A 27,923-nucleotide genomic window follows, 5' to 3' on the forward strand; every position below is an offset into this window, starting at 1 on the left:
GTGAGAGGAAATCCTATTCCTATATATATAGGTATTTATAACTAAGATCATAATAAAAACTGATATTCTTAGGAAATAAGATGCACAGAGCTGGCCCAGCACAAGAGCACTATCCTGGCTCACGGACTTTTCTTAGGCATCTTCATTATTAATGGAATAATCGCTTCAGATGAAAGATATAAATCTCGAACATTAGGTTTTTTTCAAAGGGAAAAAAACAGACTGGTAGGTTCTTAAAGTTAAAAATAACTCTATTTCATTCCCTTTCAGGGATAACAACATTTTAGAAATTGATTGTCTGTTTTATTATGAATCCTCCTCAATTAGCAAGCTGTAAAAAAAATGCTGTTAGGTAACTTTGCTGCTTACAAATATTATGGTAGCATTTAAAAACTCAGGAAGAGGCAGGTATAGTTGAGCCTTGCTATCAGTCAGTATCAACTGTGGGGAAGTGAGATTTTCCTATGATCTCTTCATTTGATAGCTACCACCAGCATCTAAATTTCTGACTAGGTTTCTTTTAAATGCTTTACTATTTCTTGGAGGAAAAACCCCAAGAGTTTTGCAAAGAGAAGTAAATGCTACATTATCAGCTGTACAAAGAAGTGATGGGCTCAACATGAGAGGGGGAACTTGTCCTGGATTCTGGCCTCTGAGTCCAGTGTGACCTGCTTTTCACAGTGACCAGTGGGAAGGCACAGTGCCAGGGACAGGTAGATGAGAGACAGCTGTCACCCATCATATAAGCACCATAGAAAGCTGGATAGATTTCTTTCAGACTTAACATCTGAAGGAAACCAGATTTCTGCTACATTGACTTTTCTATCTTTGAACCCTCAGCCTTCTCTTCTCTTCTCAGAGGCAGAGCATGAGTGAGTCCCACTCACAAATCCTAAGAGGCCAGGAAGTCTGAATGCTCTTCCAATGTACTTCTCCCTTTATTCACTTACTGACACACCAAAAATGGACAGTTCTAATTTTAAGGTGTCTTAAAGGGGAAGGAAGACATTGGTTCCTGACTGTACTGGCAGATCCATTTAAATTCTGCTATCAGACCCCAAAAGAATGCAATGGGCTCAAACTGTGAACACAGATCACAGCAGATTAAAAATAAATGGGCTGAGATAGAACACATTTATTTTGCCTATAATTTAGCAAAGTTGTTCATTTGTTGAAGGTAGATGGATGGGTCAGGATGGTGAAACTGTATTCAAACTAACATTTGTCTAGCTGTTTCAGAAAAGATTTCCTAGAGAGGATTAAGAGGAATCAGTTTTAGGGCAGAAGAGCTTGACTGACAATGCTGATGGAGAATTTCTGTTAGGGGATTTGTTTTATTCCTTACTTAAAACAGGGTACAAGTTTATGTATTCTGCTTTCACTATTACTTTCCCAGCCTCCTTCTCTACTCCCCCTCCAGAATCTGAAAATCCAGTGCAGTATAATTTGCATAAAGTTCAACAATTTTTTCACAGCACTCCACAACATTCTTCAGTATTATAACCCTAAGGAGGGTGGGGGCTACTCTCTTCAGAGTCCCAAAGGCTATTGCTTTTCTACCCTATCCAATAAAAGGAAGCCTTCAGCAAATTTTCTAAGGCATCAGAGGCATTTTCTCTGACACTGCAGCATTTACATGCTAAGCAAACACCCAGGCCTTAATGCTGCTTTAATGAAGTTTCATAGTCTGATGCTAATTCAGTTCTCTGCACTAACCAACGTTTTTTCTTGACCTCCTTTTTCTTCTTGCACACACTACCTGTTTGAAGCTCAAATGATCAATTATTTGTAGGCAATATATGAATGAAATTTCCTATGGGGTCCAGAATACTCTCAGAAGACAGATTGCTACATTAGAACTTGTTCTTAAATACAAATTTCTTTCACAAGTTACAAGTCACTTGGTAGTTACTTGGCCTGAATAGTGGTTCTCACTTTGTAAGCAGTAATAAATAAAACAGTTCTCCCTGCCCATTATCATGTGTGAAGGTGCCATAGGGGCAAGTAACAAACGGGACAGCCACTAAAGGTTTGCTTGCTATCTGGGGTGAGAAGAACGCAAGAGCTGGAACCTCATTTTGGAATTCCTTGTTTAGGTCTTTGACATCTTAGAACAAAGATTCTAAAAAGACTCATTTCACATTTTCAGGTAATATTCAGAAATATTTAAGCCTTAGCTAGTTTGGTTCATTCGCAAAGAAACAATCCAGGAAAAGTGAAAGTCACTTGACACTGAAATGCCACTTAGAAGGCAAGCTAAGAGATAAGTAATCACAAGGATCACCCCAGGCAGGGTCCTTCTTTTTCTCCATTAACTTTAACAATGCTCCCTATTCATTTTACAAGTAGAAATCACCCTAGGCATTTTGGGCTTGGCTCTTATAATAAATTCAAGTGCTGTATTTCAACTAGCAGAACTGAGAAATCTCCTCTCAGATTACATATACAAAGAAAAGAGGATTCTACAGAAGGGACTTTGAAAATTTGTTTTGCTTACTTATGCATACTTTATATTTGGTATAGAGAAAACTGGATGGATGGTAATATATCCCTCCAGGATTACTCTTGAGGACAAATGGATCATCCATTTTACCACCTGAGCCTTAGCCTACTGTAAGCTTTAAATTGAGAGCCGCGTATGGGATCTCAATAAAGGTATCTTAGGTCAAAGGGAACTTGATTGAGGTTATCCTGCCAAATCCACTATGGATGCTTGGCAGAGATTCTCAAACTTGGCTGCATGTTAGAATCTTCTAAGGAGAATGAAAGCCCAGACTGCACAACAGACTGATTAAATGCAATGTCTACAGGGGGTCCCCAGGCAATTTTAATGTGTAGCCAAGACTGAGAAGCTAACTAGTTCTATAATAGAAAACACAAGACCAGTGTTCATCCACACCAGAGGGAAGAGAGGTAAGGCTCTGTAACTTCCTTCTAGCTTCATGGACTTAACATGCCTTAGTCAAATTACCTAGGCATTTTTCACTTTGGCTACAATAGGCAGCAACACCAATAGTAGAGTATTGATTTAGGTAAGACTACACTTTAAGTATGTGTTATAGCAAAAGATCAGAAGACAAATAAGACTCTGGGCACAAACAATAAGCCACAAGCAAAAATTTTCCTAAACAGGAATTAATTCCTGAGTCTAAGATATTAGGATGGCTTATAGGCTGAGAACTAACTATTCTACAGTTAAAAAAAAATAGCTGTGGTAAAAAGATTCCTATGATTTTACCACCTCATCTTCCTACAGGATTCATACCGTAATTGGGCAGAGCTTATTGTATCAGTTGTCTCTTGGAATTCCACATTCTCTGTATCTCTACTTGCTTTATCCAAAGTCACCAGGAAAATAATACCAGCTATTACCTCAAACACAGGTGCCAACCTCTAAAAACTTGAAATTATCTCACACATTTCACTTCTAACCAGAGAATCCCAGTTTAGACATTATACCCAGTCAGTGCATCAGGATGAAAAGGTGGAAAGTATTCCAGGCTAGCAACGGGCAATAGTCCCTCCTCAACTGTCAACAGATATTGAAAAGGTAAGTAAGCTGATGCGCACAGTGTGCTAGATCCCCAAGCAGGAAATCAGCTGAGTGCTACAACTGGATTAAAAATTAGGTGGTCTGCCTAGCGGCATTTAACAACTGAAACTGAACTTTCTGACACCTACAACATTTGAGAGCCACCATCTTGACTATTACAACAGTACTGGCATCAACAAGAATATCTCTCTTTGGAGTGACTAAAAGCATAACAGGCATTTGAAAATCTATGCCATGCATACCTCCATGTCAGAATGGGAGAAGGCCGATTACCAGGAAAATACTAGTTAATATTCTAGTCCTCCAGAAATGGACTGCAAATGGCAATTAAAAGAGAAATCGAGGATTCGAACACGTTTCACATCATTAAAAGGAGTTGGGTGCATCTTTAAAAACAAAGATTCCACCTCTACTGGCTATTCTTGCCGAATAGAAGCCAGTGGATAAAAGCACTAAACCCAAGTGTCCTGACATTATTTCACTTGGGCAACAAAATCAAACATTGATATCTGCACATGACAAGAATTTCAGATACTGCAGCCTCTGTATTTTGGGGCTGGCTTTCCTTTGTTTGCTACAGGAAGCTACACTCGTTCTTCAGCCAAGTGCTCAGAGGTAGAGGAGCTGAAGTGAGTGTAGAAAAGTGGCTGACAGTGGCTGAGGAATCCGGCCTTCTGCCCTGGGGACTATGGGGCAATCTTGAATATGCTCAGTTTTTAGTGGGAGGTAGAATATTCTACATTGACTTATTTGCCTTCATTAAACCGTCTTTCTCTCATATACACTCACATACATACACACAGCTGGCAACTCACGGCAATATTGCAATTCACAACGGTACACCTATCCCAACTGCTATTTTCAACCTAATTTTAAATTAATCTCCAGCCCTTCTCAAGTAAACACAAGCCAATTTTTTTCTGAGGTCCCTCTTCTTGCCAGGGTTTTAAACATATATTTTACCTTACACCTATATCTTTTGTTTCTAAAGAACAGGTGCACTAAGTGGGTGCACTGTGTTATAACATCTTTATAAATACAAAGTGCAAGAAATAACTTTCTTAGTCAAAATACAATGTAACAAAAAGCTCTCATAGCCTATTTTACCAAGAATTTGATTTTTAGAATCAATGAGACAGCTAATAAAATGGTTCTATGCTACCAAGGTCACAGTGGATGAGTAAATATATTTATAAACATACACTTATGAAAAAATAGCCAAACTTTCCACAAAAGTTATTTGTGTGAACTCTCTTTAGTATACTACTATGTTCAATGCACACGCATATACAACTAATTATATTAGTGTTATTTTTATTGTGCCACTTTTCCAAAAAGAAATCAGGCTCATTTTTAAAAAATTCAAGTTATGTGACTTAAAATTATTTTTGTAAAAATATTAGAAATGCCATATAAATTCTAAACATTTCTGCTATCTGACAGCCATTCTAGAGATGGATTTCAGTCACACTTTTACTGACCTCTGTTTTAGCATTTTGGCATTCAGGGGAAACATTTTAAGCTTTGTTCCCTACATTGCCATTCCGTTTTTCCAGTGGTTCTCAAAGAACCATTTGTTAGGATTCTATTTCTTTATAAAAAACTCAGTAGATCATCTTCAAATATGTCATAAACATCTGCTACAAGATATGGCTAAAAGCAGAAACCTAAACCTTAAGGAATGTCTTCTACTCACTCAGGCTGTTGTTACTGGCTTGCAATGGTTTAGACTCGAGATGCTGAAAAGAAAGAATAAATATTTTGTCAGTCTACAAGGTTTCCTTTTTCTGACTCCATCCTCTTTTGTAGTTCAGGATGGCAGAAGTGGCATTATTTTTCACACACCCACCAAACGATTTCAAACCTAAGATTCACAGAGAATCTGTAACACACAATGAGAGAGACAGATCTCCATAGATTATCACAATAAGATTGTTCATTTCCTGGGACTACATCGTCACAGACTTTCCCTGTCATAAGGAGCAGACTACACTAGAGTGTGTTATGCTGAAGTGGAAATGTGAATCAAAAAGTTTTAAGGCTCTTGAATTTTTATTTATTAAAATTTGCCCCTTGACATGTTAAGGATAAACTGGGAAAAAAAAACATAAAGAAAAGAAATAAAATTTGCCTCAATCGTCACTTGATAAAATCTAATCAATTTTTATGCCTAAAAGACGCAAACATCTCTGGTTATCCAACTACAAAATTGTTTTTTCCTTCCCAGGATTCTGAGGCACCCTAAATTAAGTCTTCAGTCTTGAGTACTCCTTTTATTTCTCGTATTTGCAATGCCTGAGGCCTGACCTAGGGAGAGAGATCTCTTTATACTATCTGAAACTGGGGATGACCAACAGGAAGGCCACAAAGCTAATTCTCCAGGAATCCACTACACATGGAATGTATAATCTCAAACCTTTCATAAGAACTCTATTGATTTGGGGATGATCATTTATAAAGCAAAATCACTTTCTACCTGTATTTCTTCTTGGGAAGGTTAGATAAACCTCTGCTAATTTATCAGAGTATTTCTTCTTGGGGATCATTGAGGGTTTTCTTAGTGTCCTTGGGGAAGAAATACTCTAACAAATTAGCAGTGATTTATTTAAGGGATCCTAAATCTGAAAAATCTGGCCCAAAATCAAAAACCCTCCATGACCTGCTATTTTAAATGAGAAAGTCTGGTAGCAATTGCTAATTTCACAAGATTAATGACATACGAAATTGGGTGATGAATTTTCCTATGTGAAAGGTAGTAAGAATAGGAGGAATGCATTCATCATCTAGCATAAATCATTCCTGGGTGAGGTATGGCGGAGGCAGAGATGAGACTAAGATAAGTAGGTAAAACTTTCACTGTCTCAACAATATGATTCATCTAGACACCTGCTAGAACAGTGGTTCTCAACCTGGTGGGTAGCGATCCCTTTGTAACAATGAAAATACATCCTGCATATCAGATATTTACATTATGATTCATAACAGTAGCAAAATTACAGTTATGAAGTAGCAACGAAAATACTTTTATGGTTGGGGGTCACCACAACATGAGGAACTGCAGTAAAGGGCTGCGGCATTAGGAGGCATTAGGAAGGTTGAGAACCACTGTGCTAGAAACTCCTGTTCACAGAGATTTAGTAGGCATATGATTTTTCCGAAGCATAGGAGTTTTCACCTATCTGTAAACATTAAATACTTCTGACATCTCTAAGAAATTAAGTTTTAGAACAGTGAGCTTTTTACTCCCTCTGCAGTATTTCTGGCTCAGCACGTAGGCATTATGGCTTCACAGTAAAGACAGGCAAATGCTGACAACTTGGAACACAGTACAAAATGAAAAGGTTGGAAATTTTGGTACAAAATAAATGAAACTTGGGAGGGGACAACTACTGAAATATACTCCAAGTATTTATCTCATTCTCTTTCTAACTCCTTTACTGACCCATAGTAGACATAATGAATGGTTTCTACAGCACAAAAATTGACCTACACGAACACAGAACCGTCAACACAAATCACAACACCTAACGTCATCTGTAAAAGATTAAAGATGGTCCCAAATCCTTGACATACGTTCCATGAGTGGTAGGGTATTTCTTGTCCCCTGAATTCCTGGCTGGCCCAGAATAAAAAAGATTTGAATTATTTTTATTTTTTAAAATAATAGAGACAAAATCCTGCTATCTTACCCACGTTGGTCTTGAACTCCTAGACTGAAGCAATCTTCCACTTGGCTTCCTAAAGTCTGGAATTATAGGAGTAAGCCACCATGCCTGGCTCCACTGAGTTCTTTGACCAAGAGTATGGCTTCTGGCTCTGGCTTTTCTGAGCTGCCCTGAAGTAAGTCTGACTACCTTAAGGGAGAGAACTCATGCAGCATCCCTGACACTCCTGAGAGGAGTCCTGGTGAGCCCAGCCTTCTTGCCCTTCCCACCAAAGTGTCGTGTGAGTGAGATCATCTTGGACCCTCCAAACCAATTCAACCACCTGCTAAATAACAGTAGCTGACCTGAGTCATTGCCACAGGAAGCAGAAGAATTGCTCAGAGGAGCCCTTCCTAAATTTCTGATCCACAACATCACGATAAAACGGTTGATTTTTAAGTCATTAAGGTTCAGAATAGTTTGTTACACAGCAATAGGTAACTGGAACACCATCTTGCAATTTTTGCCTTGTTAGTAACTCAACCACTCAAACAATTAGACTTAGGAAATGAGTGACTCCTCTAAGTGTGCACTATTCACAAAAAATAGTCACCATTCAAGTCTACTCAGAGATCAACTTTTGAAGAAATTTTCTAATCATTTACTCTAAAAGCAGTACTCTTACTGGCTATTGTATATTCCAGTCAACCCCAACCCTTTGTAAGTAAATGCAGTCAATGTGAAATAGTGGAGAGAGTCTGGGCTTTGGAATCAGACTGACAAATACTGGTTCTGAAGTTTACTAGTTGTGTAACCTTGGGCTCATCAGTTTCCCTATCTATAAATTGTGGTATCACTACACCTACTAGAGGCAACCCAGTGTATTAACAAGGTTAACTCTAGGGTTAGACTGCCTGGGTTAAACTGGTCCTTCCCCTCTAAAATTAGGATAGTAACAGTATCTACCTTCATGGCTTCGGCATATGGATTAGATGAGTTAGTCAATATGAAGCACATAGAACTCTGCCTGGCACAAAGTAAAAATTCAAAAAAAGTTAGCTATTTTTAGTACTACCATTATTACCTCATAGAATTATTTTGAAGATTAACTGTAGTTATGACAGTAAAGCACATAGTAAGCTAATTCTGCCCCCTTCTTTTTGAGCTTTTATCTCTGCAGTAAAAAGTACAGGCAGGCTTTTTAAATGCATACATCCCAGACTCCAACCAAGTGGGGTTAGGTCTGTCAAGTATAGGAAGTCACCTCTAAACCGTGTCTAAAGCCAGTTTTATTATACAACTTCCAAGCGTGTTGTCTGGCACCCAAAAGTACTTATTTTTTTCTATTTCATTTATTATTTTTTGAGAGAAGGTCTCACTGCTAGAATACAGTGGGGTCATCATAGCTCACTGTAGTCTCAAAGGTTGAGTATCCTGGGCTCAAGCAATCCTCTTGCCTCAGCCTCCCAAGTAGCTGGAACTATAGGCATGCGCCACCATGTCCAGCTAATTTTTCCTATTTTGTAGAAACAGGGTCTTGCTACATTGCTTAAGCTGGTTGCAAACTCCTGACGTGAAGCAATTCTCCTACCTCAGCCTCCCAAAATGCTAGGATTATAGGTGTGAGCCACTGTGCCTAGCATTACTTAATATTTACTTAACATATATATTACCTATCACAAAAGATAAGTGACTTCACGGAATAGAAAACATGCTCCCATGGATTAATTTAGATCTTAAGATTCACAGTATATTAACTTGTGGTGTAGGCCATATGAGGTGCTGAACATAAATTCTACCCTCCTTAACAGCACCTACTGAGTACAGTGTCAGGAGAAAGCAATAGAAAAGCTTTTATATTAACTGCTCTGCCTTTATAACTTAGCTTTGTTTAAAGCTTCCACTATTTGAGTTAGTGGGCTTCCTTTAACTGTGTTAAGATGGGAGGTATTTCTGTTATATTGATAATGGGGAAGATGTGAGATAAGAAATTTATTTATACATGTGCCTCTGTAATGTGAATTTCAAGTACTATTTGCCTTAAGATAGCCTACACAACTGGATAATTTGTACAGACATCTTTCAGGTTTTGTTATCACTGTCCTAATCAATAATACCACCAAACAGGCTCGGTGCTTGTGGTTCAAGCTGCTAAAGCACCAGCCACATACACCTGAGCTGGCGGGTTCGAATCCAGCCTGGGCCCGCCAAATAACAATGACGGCTGCAAACAAAAAAATAGCCAGGCATTGTGGCAGGTGCCTATAGTCCCAGCTACTTGGGAGGCGAAGGCAGGAGAATCACTTGAGCCCAGGAGTTGGAGGTTGCTGTGAGCTGTGATGTCACAGCACTCTATCCAGGGCAACAGCTTGAGGCTCTGTCTCAAAACAAAACAAAACAAAAAAAAAAAACCCACCAAACAAACTAAATAATAACAACACTTTTTGGAATGTAACCAATTCAGGTGTTTTCAGAGTATTTATAATACCTAACTCTGGCTTCTCTTGAGCAACAAAGACAGCTTAACTTTATGAATAAAAAGACTGGCCTTGGGAAAAGCACCACTGAAGAATAAGATTAAAGATAAGGAAAGAGACTAGAAAGCAAAAACAAACAAACAAAAAGATGAAAAATTATCAAGTCACAATGTTTAGCAAACTCCATTGCTTTCAATGGATTCATATTTAAGTAACATCTATTGCCAAGACCTTAAACAGAGTAGGAAGCAGATGATTCACTGGCTATCCAAATCCAATTTCACTCACAAACCCTACATTCCAAATTTGTCAGACTCCTAGGTTAATCAGAAAAGTAATGCTCCAAAATCTCAAGAATCTACTATCACCATGGGTGTAAGTGCTCTAAGACAAGGTAGAGCTTATCAGGCAAATATTCTGGAACCTTATCGGTGAGGATTATCTATTACTCAGAGGGTGTATCATATAAAACTTACTAATATCCGATTAGAAGACAACTTTTAGAATACCTACCTCGTGAAAAGATGCATGTGAGAAGCTAGTCATTCAACATGAACTTTGCCTATGTTGGTAGAGCCGACAACAGAACAAACTCATTGTACCGTATCAGCACAGGGTAGAAAATTTTATCCAGCTAAATTTTTTTTTTTTGTAGAGACAGAGTTTCACTGTACTGCCCCCGGGTAGAGTGCCGTGGCATCACACGGCTCACAGCAACCTCTAACTCTTGGGCTTACGCGATTCTCTTGCCTTTGCCTCCCGAGCAGCTGGGACTACAGGCGCCCGCCACAATGCCCGGCTATTTTTCTGTTGCAGTTTGGCTGGGGCTGGGTTTGAACCCACCACCCTCGGCATATGGGGCCAGCGCCCTACTCACTGAGCCATAGGCGCCGCCCCTGTCCAGCTAAATTTAACTCTGAAGACCATGTGACACACACTGTTTACAAATGAGGAACAATTATACTCTCCTCCTGCAAGAATTTCTATTATTAACACCCTATTATTTCCCGTTTTTTTGCACATCTAAGTTAGCTATTTGAACACTAAGAATGAACACTGACAAAACAAATATGTAATGATTGAATACACCTTTAGAAGAATTATAGACAGTAATAGAGATTGGAAGATAGATCTAAGAAAATTGTAAGTTCTCAGATGTTTCATTATGTATTAAAAACATCCAGGAAAAAAAAAAAAGAGATTTGGCTTTTTACTGCTCTACACAGAACAGAGTGACTTTGAAGAAATCAAAATGAAAAATTATTGTAAAATCCAGAAAAACAGTACTTTGGATAAGAATTATTCATAATAGAAATTAACTTTTAATCCTATTGGGAATAAATTCATTCTTGCCATTATTATATGAACTAGTTCACTTATAGGAATGGTAAAACATTTTTAAAAAGCATTTTGTATAAACATGGTACCAATTTAACCTACCATGGGCATTATTTTTAAGAATTATCTTGTTATGACTTCCAACCTACACTTTAGTCCACCTGCACCTTTAAGGCCAGGGCAAATCCTAAGACCCATTCTGAATGCCTTTAATGCAATGGGAACGAGGAAGCAGGAGCACAGGGAGGGCTATGAGAAGATCTAGACAAAGATGACAAATTCTGTCAAGAAACTGAAGGACAAATTAGACAGGAGGAATAAGTTTTTATTTTCCTTTGAGATATACTGCAGTGTGGTGAATAGGGTAAAAATAAAGTAGAACCTCTGTTAAGTTGACCACTCCAGGGGTGTGACAAACTGGTCAACATACAGAGGTGGTCAACATAAGGAACTCCCATTGAGGCCATGTGGTGTGTGTCTGGTCTATGAAAATTAGGTCAACTTCAGGAGGTGGTCAATGCAGGCAGGTGGTCAACTATGAAGGGTCTACTGTATATTGTACATTTCAAAATCACCAAGACAGTAAATTACAAATGTTCTCATCACAAAAAATGATTAAGTATTTGAAGTAAATGTATTCTGAGCGACTTAAAAAAAAAAAAAAGAAAAATGAAACTGATGGACATGTGACATTATGAATTTAAAACCTTACCCAAACCATCATAAAGGCAAATGACAACAGTAACAAATTTGGGGGGTATTTCTTTCAGAAGTTGGCAAACTTTTTCTATCAAGTGCCAGATAGCAAATATTTTAAGTTTGGCAGGCCATGCAATCTTTGTCACAAGTATTCAACTCCACTTATAGTAGGAAGAAGCCATAGACAACACCCACCCTAGCAGGCATGGTACTGTGCCATGATAATATTCTTTACATAAGCAGCAGGTTTCCTGAACCCTGGTCTAATTCTTAAGTCTTAGGAATATAGTTATGCTAAGGACATCCTCTCAAACAGGGATTTACCTGACATTGCTTGCTGTCCCTTTTATTTCAGAAGCCAAAATATATCAGTATTTTAAGCTCCATATGGCATAAGAGCTCCATTTTCAAAGACTGAGTTTAGTAAAGACTAATCTGTTAAACAAATACGGACACGGATAAGAGAAAGGACATTTGAGGAAGAGAAAAATAAGACCTGTTGCACCTGAAAAGTGAAAAACTTCCAAGATTCCAATTCCTTCCCGAATAAATACCTTTCAACTATGATTAACATGACTTTTGTCTGTTTCTCTCTCACTATCCATTGCTTTCACTTCTTTACATTAGATCTTCTAGTCAAACAGAGCGCAATTTTTACCAGCTAAGAGGAACACAATTAGTGCCAAGTAACAGCTAAAACTCTGTAAAAGTTATTTCTTGACCAAAGATTATTCAGCTATTAAGAACGAAGTTCCCTATTTGACTCTTCTACCACACCTCTACCACACAAGCTGGGTTTCAATTATGAAGTTAGGGAAAACAGCCTATTTCTACTGTTATATCATCTTTGGAAAACCCTAAAAAAAATGCCAAAAAATAAGAAAAGCTTCCTTAACTGCTCTCTTCTAACTTTATCTTTTACAAACTAATTTATTTTTATATATTCAAGATTTGATTTAACCCTCTAGTATAATAAAATGATGTGGGTAGTTCAGAAGTTACATAAAATTCAACTTGGTTCAGAGGTAAATATGGTTCTGAGTATAAAGAGAACAAGTCATTAGAAAGAGCCTCTCTGCCTAAGTACAGTATTACTGTCCATGCCAACGCTATACTTTATACTGACATCAGAATTCAGAGAGAATAAAATGTACATCCTAGAATCAAAGTAGTTACTATATTGCCGTCTCTCGTCTTTGCTGCGAATACTCGATAGCCTTTGCTATTAAGTGCCCGTCAAGGAATGAAAACAGTCCCAGTGTTTGCAGATTTCATGGCATTAAAGTACTTAACTGATGATTTAGCTCTCAATGCTAATGCAGTTCCCTTCATAAGGTAACACGTGCAAGTTAAGATTTGGTAATGAGTTTTCAGCATCAGCTAAAGTCCATTTAGTACATCTGTAAGAGGTATCATCCGTGCACACACCCATATAGGTATTCATTAATGTAGACAGAACATGACTAAATCCTATGACCCACCAGTGATGTTAGCTAAGAACTAGGACAGTGTCACAGTGAACTTGGGTAAGAATCTTGGATAGTGTTTTAGTATAATAATATCTCTTCTAACTAAAATGGGGAAATTGCTTTCAGAAGGTTTAATTTAAAAGCTAGCCTGGCTTCAATGTTCATGAATTTCATGGCTGTAGCTAGGCCCATTAAGAGACGAGAACCAACAAACATGATTGTGCTGAAGTGGTCCTAGATGACCAAGAAGCACTCTATTCACAGTATCAATACAGGAAAAGGCTATTAGACGTGAATGACAAGGGAGGGGAACCCACCAAACACTCACAGCATTTGCACGACTCAGGCAGCTCCTACTTCATTTAAGAGGTTTGTTGCTCACTCTGGATGGAGTATTGACAAATGCTGCCAAGTTTCTCTTTACAGAAATCACTGCACTTCACCTTTAAAATCTGGTAAGTTTAAAAAGCTCTATATTCTCACATATAATCTAAGCAACAAAGCAATAAAGAACTTTCCAGCACAAAAGTAGGATGGACTTAAATTTTCTTCTTAACTCCCTATTTAGTAATGGCAAAATCCTTTCAAAACCTTGATTATCAGCTGAAATGTTTCCCTAAAGATTTTAGTCTAATTTCAACTCTACCTTTTCTATGCTGCAGAGCATGGCCAGCTCCTAAAGATGGCTCCAAGAGACAAGTTTTTACACTATCAAGCTGTTGCCCAACTAAAGAGGAGGATGCCCCAGTCTGTCTCCTAAACACAAAATACACTTTTAATGCTGTCTTTAAGGGAAGGCTCTAATTAAAGGTAGCATCATTACATTCCTATAAAAAATGCATTTCTATGCTTTTCTCAGGAGAGAAAATAACCTTTCTCTAGTGACATGGTGCAGCCATACGTATATATATGTACAGTTCTCAGATTGCTTTTGAGCAACGCTTTGCATTCCAATTTCTTATCTCAAATAAATGTCATTCATTTCTACCCACTTTTCCACATACCACAAAGCATTCTCAGGAAAGGAGTACATGACTAACATCTTCACACAAATGGTTCACCAGCGCAGGTATGACCTGCCCCTCTGCCAATCTCTTTTACAATTATCTATGCCTCTGCATCAAAACAATCTCTTAAACCATTACATATCTAAAAGCTCAAATAAATTAATGATCAATCAAGAAAAGCTAGAAAGTCTTCTCTTTTCTCTTTGTGCTGTAGATTGTAAGCATCTATTTGCCTGCATCCCTTATTGAACCTCCTTTTCTCTCTGCATGCAAGACAGGGCATCTAAAGCTCTACATGTTTGGTAAGTTCTTTTTCTTAATGCTGGATTAAGAATCTTAGAAATACCCAGAATTACTAAAAAGGTCCCTTATGGTTTTAAAAAATCTTAGGAATGAGTAAGTAACCAAACCTGATCAAAACTGATCCCTTGATCATTTATTGCAATGTGATGGTGCATGATGTTCTCTGGTAAGTGCCCTGTAGTGTGTTATGAAAAACCAAAGCTCTTGGAGTCACCAGCAATTTGCTGATGGTTGGTTTATGAATTACTAGGTTTGCAGACCCAAGACATAGATTTAAGTGAGGTTCTATTTGACTGAAAATATAAACTACTACATATGTAGAAGGAAATGGAATTGTGGTAGCAATAAGAACCATAGAGTTGAGTTTCTTCAACCACAATACTGCAGAAAAAACATGTTTAAAATTTCGTATAAAAGTTATCAAATATGGAGACCTGTGGATTTAAAAATACAATCCAGGCTCTTTTCACTGGAAAGTGACATTGTTGATGTATAATATTGCTGTGATGTGAAACTAGGAGCCGGAGACTGGATGAAACTTTGGTAGTCAGCCTAACACATTAATTCATCTGAACTAGAGCCATTTTTCCTAATACCCAAGAATGTATAGCACTATGGTTTACAAACACCAGTCAGGAAGTTGCAGTATGGCTCTGAGCTGTTCAATATGAGCTGTTCAATATTTGCAAAACACAAAAACGCCTCCTTCCCTGCTTCTGTCTTCCCCAATGCAATACTCACGCCCCTAAATGCAGCAGCACCCATTACAAACACTTTGCTGCTCATTTCAACCTCCAGTTGTTTAAAGTGCTTCAGGTGATGCTGCCCACTAGAATACCGCTCCAAGATGGTTGATTTTGTGAATAGGCCAAGTGTTATATGCCTATTCAGGGCAAAGATAAAGTCTAACCTTTCAAAACAGTAAGAACCACTGCTACTCATTTGTTTCTTCTGTAAATGTAAAAATGCATGTTCTGGCAGGGAAGGAAGAGGAAAAATTCCTCCTCCTCATCAGCATCACGACTACCTCCTTCTCTCTTGTGGCTGGCTGCTTCAGATGGCCAAGGCTCCTGCTGTATTTTTTAAGATCCGGACAATTATAGCCACCAAGATGAACTGGACCAAAGTACAGTGTTTGAACATGACTGGTAGGCAAATGACCATTTATCATTGTTTTGTTAAAAAAATTATTTTCTTATAAAGTTAACAAACCAAGGCTGTTGATCCCTGAATTAGAAAGTTGATTTGCTTATTTTCCAAAGTGTGAGGCGGGAAGGAGGAGGGGAAGAACCTATAGTGCTTTTGTGTATGTTGCTGATCCTCTAGTTTGGCAACATCTTGAGAACATCTTCTGGTCTAGTGATGTGGCATTTTCTGAATCTAAGTACCAGCCCACGGCCCTGATGCTGGCTGCTTATGGCCCAAAGGGGAAGAGGGTCGACCCCCTCCCCCTCGATGTTTCAGTCTGGCCCAGTGGTGGACACAGAGCCCTGGGCAGTTTCCCCAGGAGCAACTGTCTCTTCCTGTGAAGGTGATTCTTCCTCAGCTTGTCCTCGAGATGTGACAGTTGTTTCAGGGGAGATGCTGTGAGGCCCCTCCAGGGGTATATAGCCAGGATGGTTTTTGCGAAAGTGCTGATTCAAGATGGCCTGGAAGGGGAAACTTTTGCCACAAACGTGACAATGAAAGGGCTTGTTTCCTGTGTGCTTGCGGATATGATACTCCAGCTGATCTTTCCGGGTATACTTTTTGCCACACATGCGGCAGACGAATGGTGTGATCCCCATATGCAGGCGCATGTGGCGATCCAGGCTTCCCTTTTGGTTGAAAGATTTGGCGCAGTAGATGCAGGTGAGACGAGGGTTGTACCGGAACCACCGCTCAGATACTTCCTGCTCTCTGAGATACTCCACATAGCCACTTACTCCCATCATTGGTGACTCTTCTACCTGTACCAGATGAGGGAAATAAGAAAGAACATACATTCGTATATTATAAAGCATACATATTAAAAGTAATTGAATCCATTTTTACCTGTTACTGAGTTACACTTTTTTTAGTGGAGAATCAAACAGTAGATTAATTACTACCAAAAAGTAAAGACAGTAACATAATTTTTTTTTCTTTTGAGACAGAATCTCACTCTGATGCCCTTGGAGTGCTGTGGCATTATCATAGCTCACTGAAACCTCAGTCTCTTGGGCTTTTTTAGTAGAGATGGGGTCTCACTCTTGCTCAGGCTGGTCTTGAACTTGTGAACTAAAGCAACCCACCCACCTCGTCCTCCCAAAGTGCTAGGATTATAGGCGTGAGCCACTGTGTCTGGCCTGATAGTAACATAATTAAAAAAAAAAATCTGAGGACACTACCATAAAAGGATAACACAGTAATGATACTTTCCGGCTGACAAACTAGATGCTTATTAGACTCCTGCTGAATTTACTATTTTAAGTGATAGGAGAATCTGAACCCATTTATATCACATTCTGTATACTAATCTTATAAGTAACACAATCAAGAACTTTGGTAGTGGCCTAAGTAACATTCTAGACAATCAAGAACTTTGGTAGTGGCCAGGGTTGGCAGCTCATGCCTGTAATCCTGGCACTCTGGGAGGCTGAGGTGGGTGAAGTGCTTGAACTCAGGAGTTGGGAGACCAGCCTGAGCAAGAGTGAGACCCCCCACCCCATCTCTACTAAAAATAAAAAAAACAAAAAAGCCAGGCATTGTGGCAGGCATCTATAATCCTAGCTACTCAGGAAGCTAGAGGATCACCTGAGCCCAAAAGTTTGAGGTTGCTGTGAGCTATGATACCACGATATTCTACCCAGGGCACAGAGTAAGCCTCTGTCTTAAAAAAAAAAAAAAAAAAGTTCTAAAACCTACATTATCCAATTCAGAACCACTAGCCATATATGGCTATTGAGTATTTATAATACGGCTAGTGCAGGCCAGGCACGGTGGCGCATGCCAGTAAGGTGAGGCCAAGGTGGATAGGCTGCTTGAGCTTAGGAGTTCAAGACCAGCCTGAGCAAGAACAAGACCCTGTCTCTACTAAAAATAGAAAAAAATTAGCTGGGCATTGTAGTGGGTGCCTGTAGTCCCAGTTACTTGGGAGGCTGAGGCAAGAGGATCTCCTGAGTCTAAAAGTTTGAGGTTGCTGTGAGTTATGATGCCAGGGCACTCCATCCAGGGCGATAGAGTGAGACTGTCTCCAAAAAAATTAAATATGTAAAATAAAAAATAAAATAAAAACCAAAGGGGGGAAATAAAAATCAAAAAGAATACACACACATATATATAAAATACTGCTAGTACAAATGAAGAATTAAAAAATACTTGATTTTATTTGCTTTCAATTAAAATTTAAACAGCCGCATGTCATGTGACTAAGAGCCACTGTATTATATAGTATACAGTACATAATAGCAAAAATATTCTATTTATAACATTCTCTTTAATACCATATTTTAATTCAGTAGTAGCTGGCTTTATAAAAACATACACAATTTATAGTAATGGTATTCTTTTTTTACCCACAAATATTTTGGTGCCATACCAACAAATTAACTTCATTACGAAGACTACTCAAAGTTTAACTGACCTCAGAGTAAATTGGCTGAAAGGATGGGTTCCTCCTATGTGAAAGCTGGGAGTAGGAATGTATTCCTTTCAACAAATAATTTAAAAATTTGTATTTATAGAGGGACTTTACCTAACAATTGCAATCAGTGTAACCTGGCTTATTGTACCCTCAATGAATCCCCCCCCCAAAAAAAAAAATTTGTATTTATAAATGCTTTCATTCAAAAATCTTTATTAAAATGTCATTAGGAAATTACTGATTTTTTTTTTTTAGCCTACTGACTTCTGAAGTCGTTCCTATTTTTTTTCATTAAATAGAAAGTCATTGTAGTTTTTTTTTTTTTTTGTAGAGACAGGGTCTCACTTTATGGCCCTCGGTAGAGTGCCGTGGCCTCACACAGCTCACAGCAACCTCCAACTCTTAGGCTTAAGCGATTCTCTTGCCTCAGCCTCCCGAGTAGCTGGGACTACAGGCGCCCACCACAACGCCTGGCTATTTTTTGGTTGCAGTTTGGCTGGGGCCGGGTTTGAACCCATCACCCTCGGTATACGGGGCTGGTGCCTTACCGACTGAGCCACAGGCGCCGCCCCATTGTATTTTTTTGTAGTTTTTTCAAGTCACTATATTAGAAAAAAACTTTTTTTCTTAATTTTTTTTTTTTCCTTTTCTTTTTCTTGAGACAGAGCCTCAAGCTATCACCCTGGGTAGAGTACCGTGATACCACAGCTCACAGCAACCTCCAACTCTTAGGCTTAAGTGATTCTCTTGCCTCAGCCTCCCGAGTAGCTGGGACTACAGGCACCTGCCACAACGCCCGGCTATTTTTTGGTTGCAGTTTGGCCGGGGCCGGGTTTGAACCCGTCACCCTCGGTATATGGGGCCGGCACCTTACCGACTGAGCCACAGGCGCCACCCCATTGTATTTTTTTCAAGTCACTATATTAGAAAAAAACTTTTTTTCTTTATTTTTTTGTTTTTCCTTTTCTTTTTCTTGAGACAGAGCCTCAAGCTATCACCCTGGGTAGAGTACCGTGGCACCACAGCTCATAGCAACCTCCAACTCTTAGGCTTAAGCGATTCTCTTGCCTCAGCCTCCCAAGTAGCTGGGACTACAGGCACCCACCACAACACCCAGCTATTTTTTGGTTGTAGTTGTCATTGTTGTTTGACAGGCCTGGGCTGGATTCAAACCCACCAGCTCTGGTGTATGTGGCTGGTGCATTAGCCACTTGAGCTATAAGCATCGAGCCAGAATAAAAAAACTTTTTTAGCATGTAGGAGGGAATTATATATGTTTTAAACATGTAAGAGGGAATTATATGTTTATTATATACACTTAATATAGGTCAATGTAAAGAGAAGAAACTGTCAAAGCTGACTCTGGACTAACTGGGGAAAGATTAAGCAATTAATCGAGTTAGCAATTAATCTCGTGTCTTTTGAGTGTTTAAAAATGTGTTTTGTCGGGCAGTGCCTGTGGCTCAAGGAGTAGGGCTCCAGTCCCATATGCTGGAGGTGGTGGGTTCAAACCCAGCCCCGGCTAAAAACAACAACAACAACAAAACAAACAAAAAAAAAAACCCAACCAAACAAACAAACAAAAAAAAGAATATAAAAATGTGTTTTGTCTCCTTTCTCATATGTTAGCTGACCACGCTATTCAGACTTTCCAACAGAGGCAGTTCTCAGAAGGTTTGGAAAGCAGTATGTGAAGTCAGGGGTTGAATATAAGACTGAGGTTTTAGATTATTTTTGATTTCCTTCATGTAACATTTCTCTTTGCTTCATTTCCATGGATAATAACAACTGAGCTCATATAAAGAAATTATCCCACTAAAAGGTTTTGGGTAACCAAGGACAAAACACGGAATAATTCTCTGAGGCTCAGAATTCCCATCCATAAAATACAAAGGTTATATCATATGCTTTGCCAGCTTTATATGATTCTCCCGAGAACCAAACATGGTAATAGTAGCTTCGGATATTTTGAATATATAATGCTGTTATGGCAATAAAGGGTGCTGAAACCTTGAGTTCAAATCTGACTTCTAATTACTGTGTGACCTTGAGTAAGTTATTTAATTATCCTATTCTTCAGTGTCTTTATCTGAAATTGAACATAACGTTTCTCCTTCATTAGTTACTTTGAACATTAAATGAGCTAATACACGGAAGTGCTTAATGTAGCTCAGTAAATGCTACAAACTCATTTATAATCCTTTTTTTTTGAGACAGAGTCTCACTATGTCACCCTCTGTAGAGTGCCATTGTGTCACAGCTCACAGCAACCTCAACGTGGCTCAAATGATCTTCCTGCCTTAGCCTCTCAAGTAGCTGGGACTACAGGCACCTGCCACAACACTTGTCTAATTTTTCTGTTTTTTTTTTTTTTAAGAAGAGATGGAGTCTCACTCTTGCTCAAGCTGGCCTTCAATTCCCTATCTCTGGTAGTTTTACTGGTTTGAACTTTAAACAGAAGCAAGAAGGCAGGTGGCTCATGCCTATAATCCCAGCACTCTGGGAGGCAGAGGCAGGTGGACTGCTTGAGTTCAGAAGTTCGAGACCAGACTGAACAGGAGTGAGACTCGGTCTCTAAAAATAGCTGGGTGTTGTGAGCGCCTGTAGTCCCAGCTACTTGGGAGGCTGAGGCAAGAGGATTGCTTGTCTCCTCATAGCCCAGGAGTTTGAGCTATGATGCACAGCACTCTATCCAGGGTGACAGAGATAGACTCTGTCTCAGAAAAAAGAGAAGAAAAAATAAAATAGAGTGGTGAACTCACCAAATAAAACACAATAAATTATAAACAATATTTTGCCTTTAGAAAGGAAACACTGGTGAATTAAGATTACATAGTTAAATTTTTTAGCTTCAGGATTATACTAATAGTATCTTATTATTATTATTATTTTTTTTTTTTTTTGAGACAGAGTTTCACTATGTTGCCCGGTAGAGTGCCATGGCATCACAGCTCACAGCAATCTCAAACTCTTGGGCTTAAGCGATTCTCTTGTCTCAACCTCCCAAATAGCTGGGTCTACAGGCACCCACCACAATGCCTGGCTATTTTACTTTTTTTGTAGTTGTCATTGTTGTTTGGCAGGCCCAAGCTGGGTTTGAACCAGACAGCTCCTGTGTATATAGCTGGCACCCTAGCCGCTGAGCTACAGGTGCCGAGCCATGTTGTTTAATTTTTATCCAAACTACTGGATATTGTGTACATGGTAGCAAAATAGAAGCAAGACATTTTTACAAGCTATCTTTTTTTAGTTTTGATAAAGTGTCAGAAAAAATATATGAGAGCTCGGAGGAAAACTAAGTTTATTCTTATAATTAGGGTCCTTTTTCTCCTCCTCTCTCAGACACATGATAACAATGCAAAGGTGACTACCAGGCACATACATATTCCTGTTGCTTAATGACAGGGATATATGTCAAACGCATATCCCTGTCAAAATGTGTCAAAATGCATCAAAAGACATCATTAGATGATCTTGTCATTATGAGAACATGAGAGAGTGTACTTACACAAATGTAGATGGATTAGCCTATTATGTACCTGGGCTATATGGCAGCCTATTGGTTCTCAGCTACATACCTATATGACATGTTACTATACTGCAGGCAACTGTAACCCTATGGTAAGTATTTGTGTATATAATCATAGAAAAGATATAGTAAAAATATGGTATTATAATCTTATAATATGGTATTATAATCTTCAGCCAGGTAAACACTCCACTTACCTTCCATAAGATAATAATACCATAATATGTGGTCCATTTCTGACTAAAACATTAGTATGCAGTACATGACTTTTCTTTTTTGTTTTTGTTTTTTTTTTGGCCAGGGTTGGGTTTGAACCCACCACCTCCGGTATATGGGGCCGGCACCCTACTCCATGAGCCACGGGCGCCACCCATGACTTCTTAACATAGTAATGAAATAGAGCTTACAACCTAATGTGGGGATGAGACAGACATGTACACAAAAGCATAAAACATATGTATAAGACCATACAGTGTAGACTTCAATAACAATGCTGTGGGAAAAGGATTGCTTAAAAGGTGAGTACTGCAATCAGTACCTTAAGGAAAGTGTTACTAAGATTTTAAATACAGATTACAAAGTAATTAGGAACAGATAATTTATTCTATATATAGGTGCAGTAGGGAGAAGAATTGGACTTGTTCAAGAGTGTTTACCTGGCTGAAGCAAAAGGAAGAGGCTATAAAGAAATAGGTGATAACTATGTGGAGATAATATTAGGGTGATGTCCATGACTTAACATACCTTAAGTCTACTTACCAGTTATTTTTTCCCCCTGCCACGAGGAGCCAAAATGGGGCAAGGACTTACACTAAAAGTGAATTTTTTTTTTTTTTTTTTGGTTTTTGGCCGGGGCTAGGTTTGAACCCGCCACCTCCGGCATATGGGACCGGCGCCCTACTCCTTGAGCCACAGGCGCCGCCCCACTAAAAGTGAATTTTGATAGACTCGAACTTCCTGATTATGGGGTGATTAAACAGACTACTAAAATTATACCTTTGCTCTAAAATATCCTGAAGCTTTTTCTTCCGCATGAGGGTTAAAGTACTTGGCTTAATTTTCCAGGTAATTTATAATCTTTTTACCTAACTTTTCCTACCACTTATCAGCATTCACTGTCTCAAAGAAGTAGACTTTCTCTGTGTGTCAGAACCAAATCAAACTTATTTCTCTTTCTGCATCTTGAGTCTGAGATGTCTCATTTATCCCAGGTGTCTGGGTCTAGCCAAAGCCCACGGCCTACTTTTATTTTCCCCAGCTAGCTAGCTAACTAGCTCAGTTCTCTTTCTTTTTCAAAACACTATTACACTGGTTGGGTGTGGTGGCTCACACCTGTAATCCTAGCACTCTGGGAAGCCTAGGGGAGTGGATCACCTGAGCATGGAGTTCTACGACAGCCTGAGCAAGAGCAAAACCCTGTCTTTACTAAAAATAAAAAAACCAGCCAGGCATTGTGGCAAGCACCTGTAGTCCCAGCTACTTGGGAGACTGAGGGAAGAGGATTGCTTAAGCCCAAGAGTTTGAGGTTGCTATGAGCTCTGACACCATGGCACTCTGCCCAGGGCAACAGAGTGAGACTGGCTCAAAAAATAAATAAATGATCTTGGGGGTGGGACACAAGTATTAAGAGGCACTTTATCTAACAAATGTAATCAGTATAACCTAATTCTTTGTCCCCTCAATGAATCCCAAACAATAAATGAGCTGCTGGGTGGCACCTGTGGCTCAAAGGGCTAGGGTGCCAGCCCCATATGCCTGAGGTTGCGGGTTCAAACCCAGCCCTGGCCAGAAATTGCAAAAAAATAAAAAATAAATAAAAAAAAAATAAACGAGCTGCTTATAAAATCCCTAATGTTACAGATCTTTAAATAACAGTTCTTAGAGTCTCTGATTAGTAACAGAGGATAAGGATGGTGGAAGGCTTTGAAGCCCATGTCAAGAATCTAGACTCATGTTTTTAGATTTTTCATAATTTTGGAAATTATGAAAATTATTTATGTGGGATTTATTCATTATATGGAATAATTACGAAATAATTATGAACCAGGCACTGATCAAATTCCTGGATATTCAGCAATACAGAATGACCTTGTGCTTGAAGAGTTTACAATCAAATAGGTAACTACCAAGTGGAAAGAGTGAAATGATCCACCTCTTAACAATAGAGAGAACAAGAAGACAGCCATTTTTGCTCTTCTGCTTCTTTAACTTTTTTTTTTTCTGAGACAGGGGTAGAGTATGTGGTATGACAGCTCACAGCAACCTCAAACTCTTGGCCTTAAAAGAACCTTTCTTGCCTCAGCCTCCTAAGTAGCTGGGACTACAGGTGCCTACCACAACACTTTTCTTTTTTTTTTTTTTTTTTTTGGCCGGGGCTGGGTTTGAACCCGCCACCTTCGGCATATGGGACCGGCGCTCTACCCCTTTGAGCCACAGGCGCCGCCCATACCACAACACTTTTCTAATTTTTTTTTTTTTTTTTTAGTAGAGATGGAGTCTCATTCTCTCTCGCTCAAGTGGACCTTGAACTTCTGAGCTCAAAGGATCCACCTCCCTCAGCCTCCTAGAGTGCTGAGATTATAGGCATGAGCCACTGTGCCACGTTAAAAAAAATTAATCTTTAATGTGAGAAAAAAAACAAAAATATCAATCAACTAGTTACACTAGTTGCTGAAGAGAGTTGTAAAGAAAATGTAAAAAAGTCATTCTAATCCTTTCTAGAACATGTTTAGCAAAAGCTCCAGGAAAATAAATGATAAGATTCAAGTACACATAAAAATAAACACATACAAAAATGCATAAGCGGGTGGCGCCTGTGGCTCAAAGGAGGAGGGCGCTGGCCCCATATACCAGAGGTGGTGGGTTCAAACCCAGCTCTGGCCAAAAAAAAAGAAAAAAAAAAAACTGCATAAGCAATTTGTTTATAAATAACAGTACATAAATTAGTAACTATGTGTATAGTTAACAGTGTTATACCTACAGACATATAAAATCAGACTCTTATCCATTCCATGTCCTAAATTACCTAATGTAGATTTCAAGGGTTATTTTTATTACTCTCAGGACTATAGAACTGGTTCCTACAATCAGGAAAGAGTTCCACAATCTTGTTATCTTTTTCTATTTCCCAAATTCTGCCAACATCAAAAATATATTTCCTGAGTGCTCACAAGCAAGAATAAAGAAAAAAGTAATCATATATAATACTTCTTTAACAGGGCCACTGTACACTGTATTACTTGTCCTACATCTTTCCTTTCTTACTCACTATGTTCAGCTCATACACAGTGGTAATTCTGCCAACCACCATGGCAATCCTAAATTCACAACTACATACCTGGGAGCTGGGTTGCTTAGGCTCATCCACTCTCCCAGGAGACTCACTTCTGGCTCTGTGTCTCTCCGTCAAGGGAACAACACTGCCGGAGGGGCTAAATCTGTTGGAAGAGGAGCATAAAGGGGACTAGTAGAAGAGCAGTGTTAACCAACTTAAAAAAAATGGTGATGTCTCCCCTCTTATTCTATGGCTGAGGAATAGGGAAATGAATCAAACAACAGATAACTGAGAAATACTTTCACAGAGTAAATATAAGATTTGATTTGAAATAAGATAAAAGTTTGCCATAGTAAATGCAAATGAAATGCAAAATGACATAGCAGATAGACCATACGAGCTGCTGAAGCTTAAGCTAAATATAAGCTTTCTATTCTTACATAAGTACTGAGACTGTAAAGAATAAAACTGAGTAAATAATTTCGTTTTTACTCTGCAAATATTTGGTTTTGGGTTCTTTCCCCAGGCCCCATGATAACGTATTATACTTTTCAGACTGTTTGTTGATACAGATCGTGGGGATTAAAAATCTTTGTATTTAAGCTGATACTACTACTTCTCTCTCTTTCTTTCTAGACAGGGTCTCACTCTGTCAGCCAGGCTGGAGTGCTGTGATCACAGCTCATTGCAGCTACAACCTCAATAGAACTCCTGGGCTCAACTACTGTTCCTGCCTCAATCTTCTGAGCAGCTGGAACTACAAGTGTGCACTACCATGCCTGGTTAATTTAAAAAATTTTTTTTTTGTAGAGACAGGGTTTCACTATGTTGCCTAGGCTGAACTCAAACTTCTGGCCTATCATCCTCTCACCTAGTCCTCCCAAACTGTTGGGATTATAGGCATGAGCCACCACACCTGGCCTGATATAACTTCAGATATAGTTCTAACATAGGAGGACAACAGTGTTAATACAGGAGGACAGTAAGTTCTATGCTCAAGAATATTTTAACCATTAAGGACATAAGAAGGAAAATACTAAAATTATTAAAAGAATACCTGAAGTAGACACAGAATATACTACCCAAATGTCTGTGACACATTTGCTTCTCAAGACCAGATGTAAACCAAAGTAACAGCTTCTTTAGTTTTCATTGCTCATATGGTCAATTTTAATTTATTTTTAAGAGAGATAAATAATAAATATTACCAATCGAAATTAGTAATATTTCTTTTCTTTCAATTAGGACTTTCTTTCAATTGACTTGTATTAAAACTTATGCTATTTCCACCAAAAGAAATGTCCTAACAAATTCAAGGTATTAGAAAGAGAAAAGTGAGGCAGAGGGCATAGTAGTACTGGTGAAAAAAAAAGAAGACTCTCAAGTCTGTGGTAGCAGCAGTCACTCATGAAAGAAAACAGCAAAGATATCATCAAATGACATGTGAAAAACAGGAATAAAAAACATCCAAAAGGCTTTTCTTTGGAATTATTATGTTCATACTAATTTAAAAAGAATAATTACTGCTGGTACCATACTTCCTCTAATTTGCTTGGTGGGAGCAAAGAAAAGTAAACAGTGCTACAAAGGAAAGTGAAACTCCCCAGGCCACCTACCTGTGTGATAACATACCACGGAAGGGCAATGCTGCCAGGTTCCCAGCTGATGATCAGCTCCCTGCCTGGAATTCCGAGGAAGCCCTGGCAATTACTGATCCTAGTGTGGTTGCAGATGCTATTCTGATTCATGGAAGTGTCTAACTTTACCATAGTTCTCACAACACTGTGAATACTTCAGGACAAGAGCTTCCTGCTTTAAAAAAATAAGAATGCAAGTCTTTTGGCACACCTCCAGTTTCCCCAACATCAACTCATTTTGGCTAAGAACATCAGGTAAGGAAGATGTTCTCTGTTCCACCAGGACCCACTTTGGTAACATCTATACAAAAGTCATTACACGGGAAAGCAATACAAAAAACAAAACTTACCTGTCAACTTCACTGCTTGTTGGCCGAGCCACCTTGGCTCCTGAAGACCCTAAAGTGTAATTTTCCTGTCCTATAGAACCATGGCCTGTGGTATCAATCACCATGGCTGTGACTTCCTCTGCACTACTCCCATCTTCTCCGGAAGGCTGATTCTCAGGCCCAAGCCACTCCTCCAGATTTTCTGTTTTAATGTGTACTGCTCCAAGAACCCTAACTTCGTCGTCACTCCGACCGCCCCGGTCTGCTACTCCTGTCTCCACATACCACTGTCCTGCTCGGTTGATCCGAAGAATGGGCTCCCGGCTCTCTACATCAGAGCTCTGTTCAATTATCTGAGGGCTGGTGGACTCCTCAGGAGGACTTAGCTCTCTGATATCCAGCACAGCACTAACCTGACCTCGCCGGTTTCCCTTTGGGGTATTATGTCGTGGGCTAAGGGAGCGGTTGAGATTTGGTGTAACCCTGTGAGACTCTGGAGGTCTCTCTTGATGCTTTGTCCTCGTTTGACTTAATTCTGCTTCAACCTCAGCCACATTAATTTTGAAATGAATGCCCTCTAGGATCTGTGTACATTTGTCTATAATATGCTGCATCTGCAGAAAACTGGCAGCTGTCAGGTAGCTGATGATATCTGCCAGCTGCAGGCATATCCGCCCTGTGTAACAGAAAGAAAGGAGCTGTTCAAAAACAGTAGGGTTCTTGATGACTGAAATGGAGACAGTACTCATCTCATTCAAGGACATGTGATCCCGGAAGTAGGGGGAGCTGGCAGCCAGCACCACTTTGTGAGCCCGAAAAGCCTGTCCTTGCACGTTGACCACAATATCACAGAGACGGCCCTGCATGCGCAGCTGGTTTAGATGGCTCAGGACAGAGTTGCTGAAGTCAGGGATCTCCAATTGTATGTTCCCACCTTTCTCCATGGTCATGCCTGAGGGTGCAGGCAGGCATTCAACCCTGCGGAAAGAAGAAACAGTATTCTCATTAATAATTATAAGTGCACTATTCCATGCCTTCCAGATTTAATAATCTAAAAATA

At 39.2% G+C, this 27,923-nt stretch overlaps 1 protein-coding gene across 1 annotated transcript; it reads right to left on the reverse strand.

Moving 5' to 3' along the window:
- Nucleotides 1–14,599: 14,599 nt before the first annotated feature.
- On the reverse strand, nt 14,600–27,835 carry ZBTB37 (zinc finger and BTB domain containing 37). The gene is made up of 3 exons (XM_053605319.1): nt 26,885–27,835; nt 24,961–25,060; nt 14,600–16,439 (listed from the first exon to the last, which is right to left on the reverse strand). Exons 1-3 carry the CDS (start codon nt 27,811–27,813, stop codon nt 15,951–15,953), a joined length of 1,518 nt encoding a protein of 505 aa, XP_053461294.1. The 5' UTR covers nt 27,814–27,835; the 3' UTR covers nt 14,600–15,950.
- Between the last annotated feature and the right edge of the window lie 88 nt (nt 27,836–27,923).

Source organism: Nycticebus coucang, chromosome 10 (assembly GCF_027406575.1).
Source record: "Nycticebus coucang isolate mNycCou1 chromosome 10, mNycCou1.pri, whole genome shotgun sequence".
In the NCBI taxonomy this organism is placed as follows: Eukaryota; Metazoa; Chordata; class Mammalia; order Primates; family Lorisidae; genus Nycticebus; species Nycticebus coucang.